Source organism: Triticum aestivum, chromosome 4B (genome assembly GCF_018294505.1).
Source record: "Triticum aestivum cultivar Chinese Spring chromosome 4B, IWGSC CS RefSeq v2.1, whole genome shotgun sequence".
Classification (NCBI taxonomy): Eukaryota; Viridiplantae; Streptophyta; class Magnoliopsida; order Poales; family Poaceae; genus Triticum; species Triticum aestivum.
This window is the reverse complement of record NC_057804.1, coordinates 98,058,506-98,066,678: the sequence shown is the minus strand read 5'-3', so window position 1 is coordinate 98,066,678 and position 8,173 is coordinate 98,058,506. Positions and strand designations below refer to the sequence as shown.

The 8,173-nt window shown below is 43.0% G+C and overlaps 1 protein-coding gene across 1 annotated transcript; it reads right to left on the bottom strand.

The window, feature by feature from the left end:
- Positions 1-393: 393 nt before the first annotated feature.
- On the bottom strand, positions 394-5,285 carry LOC123091251 (disease resistance protein RPM1). The gene is made up of 3 exons (XM_044512696.1): positions 4,990-5,285; positions 4,358-4,436; positions 394-3,461 (listed from the first exon to the last, which is right to left on the bottom strand). The coding sequence occupies exon 3, from the start codon at positions 3,454-3,456 to the stop codon at positions 718-720; it is 2,739 nt and encodes a 912-aa protein (XP_044368631.1). The 5' UTR covers positions 3,457-3,461; positions 4,358-4,436; positions 4,990-5,285; the 3' UTR covers positions 394-717.
- Between the last annotated feature and the right edge of the window lie 2,888 nt (positions 5,286-8,173).

Sequence of the window (8,173 nt, the reverse complement as noted above, 5' to 3'; positions counted from 1 at the left end):
CTTGTTGAACTCCTACAAAGCTGTGGTTCTTGACCTAAAAAAGACGATGCATTGAGAGATCCACAGAAAGTGTTTTTCTGTTCTGTATGAGCAGAAAGCACATATTCATGACGGAAAGAACATGTTCTTTCCTCCTATTGTGTCACACAGCATGTCAGATGATACTACTAATTTAGCTCCGTTAAAATTGGCGGACCTGAAGACATGCAGAACCACATAAGTGCTGATTAGAAAAAATGAAAAACAAGAAAGAGATCTTGTTGATCTGAAATTTGGGAACCTGAACATCCGGGAAAAAACACAGATGACCTACTGAAAAAACCACAGTATAAAATGAATATGTTACAAAATTATGATGGGGTGACATAGTGCATAGATCAAAAGATACCAATGTTACAAAATGAAATGTTTGATATGATTAATCACACAAGATGTTCGATACAAACAATACATACCTTTACAGGAAATAACTACTAAGAGTGTGTAGCTTAAACAACACAAACGGTACAGTCCACGGTCAACAAAAAAACACATATGGTGCAAGGCGCATGAACCGATCCTTTAGGAATATAAATGTGTTACAATATAGAAGTACCGACCAAATGCTGCTGGTGATGTCGATAATCGCAAATTTATTGGAATGATTAAAAGCATGATGCAGTTGGACTGGATGCACCATCCAAGAATGGCACTGCAGAAAGAAACGACGTGCTGCATCTACACACGAAGCTCTGGAACATGTACCATCTTCGGATGCATCCCTTCAGTGCCCCATTGAGTTCTGAAATCCTTGTGCAAGCCTAGCAGCCAGAGCTTCTTAAGGGAGCCAAGGGATTCAATGCCTTGGGGGACTTTATTGAGCTTCGACAGCGACACAATGTACAAACCATCAATGCAGGGAAGAGCGCCATCAACAATTTTTAGCTCACTGACATCATGCATGTGCTTTAAGACAAGTGTCTTCAGGTTGGGAAAGGAGTCTTTAGACAGAACCAAAGTTTTGGCACTGTGCATGTTGTTTAGTCTAAGATATGTGAGGTTCGGCATGTGCGGTGCCATCATCCCCAGTGGATCTTCCCCAAGGTGACACCAGCTTATAGCTAGATACTTGAGGTTTATCCCATGTTTGAGAAAGATCGGGCAATTTAGTGTTCCCTTGGCCCATTGTCCTCTGGTAATCAACCTGTGTAGATATGTAGAATTTGGTTTGAGAGCCTCAAAGCAAAGCGCCTCCTTCGCATCCTTTGCAGAAAGAAGCAAGCTCGAAAGAAGTGGCATGGTTGACAGGGTAGCAAACAGATTTGCACAGTCGTCAGCACTAATGTTATCAATCCACACACTTCTTAGTTGCATCAGTTTCTTCAGCTGCTCTGCCAAGTCAGGGTTGGACTCCACAGTCTCGAGAGTTTGCAGTTCTTCCAAGTTGGATAGCTCTTTAGGTGCTTGCACTCCAATAAAGTACCGGAACTCTGCCTGCTTCTCATCAGCATATCTGTCAGCCAAAAGGTGCCGCAGCTTCTTGATCTTGACAACCCCTCGTGGTAGCTTCTCTATTTGGGTTTGCTTGATGTCCAGAGTGTGGAGGTTAGACAAATTTTCGATAGAGTCTGGAAGTGATCTGACCTTGGTGCGCCGTAATCCGATGTAACGTAGATTGAACATAGACCCTATTGATGTTGGCACTTCAGTGATTTCAGAGTCTTGCAGCTCAAGAACAGCAAGGTAGTTGGATTCTGACAAAATAGAAGATAACATGCCACGGCAGGGTGAAGTTGCTCCAAGTGACAGTACTGTTCGAAGATGTGGAAGTTTAACTTTCACTGCAGTGTCATCTTTCCATCCACATAATGACAGACGACGAACATCCTTATCCTGCTGTACCAATATCATTGTGGCGTAATCATCTGCCGAAGCAAATCTCTCTTCTTTAGCAACAGAAATAGCTAGTTCACGCACAATATCATGCATCTTACAGGTGCTAACTCTACCAAGCTCATCATTCTCCACAACCTCAAGCATATTGCGGTGGATCAATTCCATGAGATTCCCCTCAGCTACCATCTCTGGTGTGTTCTTTTCTTTTCTTACCACGAAGCCTTCGGCAACCCACAGCCGCACAAGGCTTTCACGTGACATGTGATAGTCTTCAGGGAATAGACTGCAGTATAAAAAACAGTTTTTGAGGTCGTCTGGAAGGTCATGGTAGCTCAGATTTAAAATTGCTCGGACATGATCATTGTTTGACAACTCGCTTCGAAGCTGATTGTATTTTTGAGTCCAAATGTCTAATCGCTGTCTTGAAGACAACATGCCACCAATGGTAACAATTGCTAGAGGCAGACCATGACACCTATCAACTATAGAAGTAGCAATCATCTCAAGATCCTTGGAGCACATGTGGCCCTTCCGGTTGTAAAAAGCTCTTCTACAGAAGAGGTCAAATGCATCAGACTTGCTCAATGGCTCGAGCTCAAGATGACGGTTGGGAGAAGAAATTCCGGCGACATGGTCCTTCCGTGTCGTAATGATGATCCGACTTCCTGGGAGATCCTGGAGAGCATCATGTATCTGGAAGTATACATCTTGCTCCCAGACATCATCCAGTACAATCAAATACTTTCTGTTTTGAAGTCTCTGCTGTATTTCCTTCTTCAAGTCATGCACGTCCATTTTGTCAATACCTGCTGACAATGGTTGTTCGGTATATCCGATCTTCCATAATAGCTTCCTCAACAGGGCATCAACAGTGTAAACTTGTGACACAACGATCCATGCATGTGCGGGGAAGTTGATCTTTTCACGTTCATAAACATTTGAAACAAGGGTAGATTTTCCCAACCCACCCATGCCAGATACTGTTATGACGGTATTCTCTGGCTCTGGCTCTTCGGAGTACAGCAAGCTGGTCAGCCATATCCTGTTGTATTCAATTCCTACTAGATCTCCATCTTTGACAAATTCTGGGAAGCTGTCTTGGGACCGCTGCCTTTCCATCTCAGTAAGTGGGTTAGCGACAAGCTGGGAGGGCTGCAACCACTGCTCTTTCATCTTTATAACTAGTTGAATCTCCTTCTCTACCTCAACTATCTCATCCGTAATTTCACTGAAAACTCTGACATAATGTGTTCCTTTGATGAAGAATCTCTTCAGGAACCCTTCTTCCTGAAGTTGAAGAAGGTTGTATGAGTATTTATCCATTACATCTTCAACATGATAGGCCACCCTGCGGACATCCCCAATCCAACTCTTGACAACGTCGTCTGTGAGGTATACCGTGCCTATCTGCCTTATAACAGTGGCCATCATGGTCAGTTGCTTCTTTATTTCCTCAACCTTTACCGGCAGTTCCTTCAGATTAGTAACTTTTTCAGAAAGCTTAGCTATGATGCCTTTGGTGGCTTCTTCTAGTAAAATGTCACCAATCTTCGTCACAGCAATGAGTACCGCCTCGGCCATTTGATCTAAACAGCAAAGATAGAGCATATTACATGGCAGAATAAAAATACTAATGGCTGTGTGCATTAATCAATGCAGAGGTCAGGGACACCCCCTTTAAGGAAAGAATGAATTACAGGTACCAAATTAGCTCAGGAACTCGTATGTAAAGAGTAGCATTTTCCCCCTTTAAGAAAAGAAGGAACTCGTATGCAAATGGAATTATAGGTATTCCATTTTGCGTCAACAGGATGTATCAATCTAAGCATATTTAAGACTACAATATAATTTATCCTTTGATCACTGAGATCTTGGATCACAGTTAACAGCACTAGTAACGGATGGAATTCCTATATGAACTTGACCCAGTCGAATTTGGAAAGCATTCTAGGACTTTGACTCATATCCCAGAACAGAGACCCAATCCTAGAGATAAATTGTATCACAAACAAAGGTTCAGTCCAATTCATTCTTTTTTTCTAAAGCAAAGTAGAAGCACCTAGCAGAATCAACAAATTAATGAGTAAATAATAACGTGAATGGCAGGTGGGCACAAAGATTGGAACAGGAAAACCCACTAGGCTAGAACGAACATCCGACTGTCACCCCTTTTGAATGTAATCTGGACTAGAGAACTGCATGTCTGTGATTTTCATTGCAGGAGGCTCGATAGGCGTAGGATACCATGTAAGGAGCAGCAAGAAATTGATGTATGTTCTAATTGAGCGCAAAACCCTTTGAAGCAGCATCCACATAGAACACGACTGATATTTAGTCTAGCAAATGAACCGATGACGCTGTTTGGAACAAGATTGCAATTTTCTAGCCAATTTAACACATTTGGCAAAGTACAGGGCAAAGAGCTATGCTCTGAAAATGCAGCACATGATACTGGTGGTCCACATGATCAGCTAATGTTCACCTTCTGAAGACTTGTAGTAGGTGGCCAATAGAGAGGGACAGCAGCGTACGTGCTGAGCAAACGACCAGTGTGATCAAGTCTGCAGCATCAGAAAAGGAGAAGTTGGACATCAGAATTTGTAGCCAAGTACACAGATGCAGATGCAATCAAGAGTAAATACTTAATAAGATAGAAAATATTCATTAGCGGCAAGAACAGGATGACAACATTTTACACACCACTACAGTGAATAAGATTAGGCACCTTGGCGCTGCCAAGGCACGTCCACAGGACAGCCGGCATCTGAGTTTTTCTTTTTCAGAAAAGGAGGATAACTGCCGGCCTCTGCATCATGACGATGCACACGGCCATAGCCGGCATCGAGTGGAGGCAACTATGCTCTCTCTCTCTCTCTGCCATGCCTGCGGCGGGGGCCAGGCATTATATCGAACACATGGCCCAAGACAACTATTTCGCTAGTAAAACTGCAAACAACTATCTAAGCTTGTCAAGTTCTGCGCAAAACCTTTCGGCTACGACGTTCCCGGAATCCCAACTTAGTCTAGCAGCTGTGGCACTTGCCAGTTACCAGGTGAGACGGCAGAGATCTACACAGAAGAGCTGGAAGCCACGAATTTGACAAAAAAAGGTACCTGGCGGAAGCTCGCGCGAGCGCAAAGCGTGAGATCTGCAGTGGAGTCGAGAAGGCAGCAGCGATCTGCTTCGTGGTTGACGGGAGTGGACTAAATCGGCTCGCGAAACTGACTCAACGGCGGGGCGGAGCCATGGATGGATATTGCGACGATTCAACTCATGCTCACTCCGTGGCCGTGGGGGTAGCTGGCGAAGCGGGGACGACGGGATAGGAAGACGGGAGGAAATGCAGCGAGTGCAATCAGTGGGCGATAGCTACTTGCGATGCCCCCTGTCTCTCGGTCGGAAGCCCTCGCGCAATCACGCTAACCATTTTTTATGGACCCGCGAACGTGTGTAGGGTGGCACACGCGAACGTTCGCCTGGCAGTTTTAGTTGAGAGAGACAGAGGAGAGTGGCAGTTTCTTCACGGGCAATTTTTATTTAATTTTTATCAGGTAGAGCCGTCTTGCTGTGTTATTTTGTGAATATAAAGATCACGTATTGGCGTCTTGGCCGTGCAAGACTTGTCAAAGTCTACGGTTCAGTGCAGTCTTCACACCGACCGGCTGGCAGCGGTACCTTAAGTGGTTATAAACAAAAGAGTGAGTAAAAAATTGGCAGCTGATTCAAGAAAAGATGCTTCCCCAATTTCAGCAGGGGCAACGCCAATAAAAGCGCATCTAGAAATAATCCAATGAAGCAACTCTGGTGGAACCGCCATAATTCAATCGCCAAAAGTGCTACGCAGACAATCGTCATAAAATATGAAGGATGAGACTGATTTAGGCGAAATCAGAATTGTCAAAAATCAACCTGCATAAATTCCCTCTATGTACGACCCACCTATCATGGTCATAGATTCTTCTCCAATAATTCCCCATTCAGAAGAACACATTTGATCTAGAAGGTATCGGTTCTATTTCTTTACAGGTATGAAAAAAGAGTCGCACTATGACTTACATATAGAACAAGTAACTAATTAAGCTAATAAGTACCATATAACCAACTAATTACAACTATGATGACAGGATTTGCCGGCGGGGCAGCGAATGCAGCTTGGGCATGCTTTGCTCACATGCAAATGTCTAGGTTGAAGCTCAGTTTTCAGGAAAGTGAGATGTTGATTGTGCAGCATGATGATTCTAAAGTACTCCCTTTGTTCCTAAATATATGAAGTTTTGGTAGTTCAGTGAATACATTTTTGTGCTCACATGCTTAACTACAAAATGAGGAATTGTTCACTTACGGTGCTTTTCTTTGAAGGCCAAGTAAGGATGCTTTCGGATCACTTAGTTTTTTTTACTTTACCGTTTAGTTTTTTCGGTATAGGGCCAATCAAGTCGTGTGTTTCTGTATAAGAGGGATGAGCCAATTATTTAAGAGGGGACCACCAAAGGTGGGCAGTTTTGTCCGACCAATTTTAGCGGATGGAATGACCAATCTTAGAGATATATTTTATAAAGTTGGTGAAGACTGTTCATTGAATGTGTAACCAAACATAAAAGAAATGGTCGATCCCAACCCATCGTCTCTTTCCTTCTAACCAAAACACATTCTTAGAGCATCTTCAATAGTTCTTGTATCCGTAAAATAACCACCATTTAGAATAATTGGGCCAAAAAAGCTCTTCAACAGTTCGCGGGATCTCGTATAATCTCCACACCCCCCCCCCCCGGCGCGCAATTGTTCCTTCCCGTAAAATTGCCACATCAGCTAACCGCCACGACCACCATTGTCCGCCGCCGCCGAAGTTAGTTATCGTGCCACCGCCATAAACTACTTTTAGGGGAAGGTTTTATGGGAACCGAGAGAAGATTTCAACTGGGAACTTCCTCTAAATTATATGGAGACTCTGTAAAGCCACTTTTACAAAAGTTTTTTTACACGAATTGTTGAAGACGCTCTTAGGTATCTGGGTGACGCTGCGTGTGAAACCAAGTTGTTGATGCTTGACTGTGCTATGTTGGTAGAAAATATTCAGCAGAAATAGGAAGGATGGAAAGGTGGTATTTGTCCTAGGTAGGAAGTTCGCTCTAGTCTGTTGAAAATATGCCCCGGAGGCAATAATAAATGTTATTTTTTTCATATTTGTGATTAATGTTTATTTTTTGTGCTATAATTGCAGTGATTCTTCAATATGGGATTTAGTGGAAAACTCACTTGCATGTGTGGAAACATAAACACAATATATAAGTTCCTAGTGTCACCTCTAAGACTAGCTCATGTATTGCAGGATGATCCCCTTTTCTGATCATAGGGCATTATTAAAGTACCAAAGATGCTAGGAACAATGATATTGTCAAATGTTATTAAGTATTGTCAGACATATGTTAATGTATACTCACTTTCTTAGACCAGGGGAGTATTGAGTACCATCACCCCGAACGATTACTTTGGGGTTTATCAAACGTTACATGTAACAGGGTGATATAACAACAACTTTCGGGTGCATCATAAAAGTATGTCAAGGGACTTGATAATTGATCAAGATTGGGATTTGCTCCTCTGATGATCGAGAAATATTCTTCGGGCCATCCCAACATTACGACATCCATCATCGTTTGGCCGAATATAGCGTGCTATGATAACGAGGATGCAGGAATACAGTAACAAGAAAAAGAACAAAATCGGTAACAAGGATAACTTGGTATTGTGATCAAGTTGTTGTTTCACAGGATACCAAAAGTCCCACCTCGTATTTTATTAAGTGTCGCGATGCAGAGGGAATGAAACACAGAAACAAAAGCTTCACTAGATGATGATTCCTATAAGTGTAGGACGGTAGGTGTCAATATGGATGCTCCCGCTATTGTTTATTGACCGGAAAAGTTCCGAGTCATGTCTTCACTTTACCGAACCTATGGGGTCACACACTTAAGGTCTAGCAATAAGTTCAGTGCTAGTAAGTGGTAGGATCATATGAGAATTGCATCGAAAAAGTTTCGTAAGAAATAGTAGTATTTCAGAGAGATAACCAAATGATTTTGGAGAAAACCAGGAAAGCCTAAAAAGTTCTGGATCACCCTAGAAACCCACCGAAAGGTACTTCAAGGTTCTTGAAGTTTCCAGAACCTCCCAAAAATTTCTGGAGAGCACCATGGGCTGCCACTTGGCTAGGCCATGTAGGGGCAGCCCACTTGGGCTACATGGCCCAACATGGGTGCACCTCCTCCTTTACTTGGGGTGCAAGCCCCTTGTGGC

What these genes read in the sequence shown, in the direction of transcription:
- LOC123091251 (XM_044512696.1), bottom strand. Translation starts at nt 3,456, where the DNA reads ATGGCCGAGGCGGTACTCATTGCTGTGACGAAGATTGGTGACATTTTA.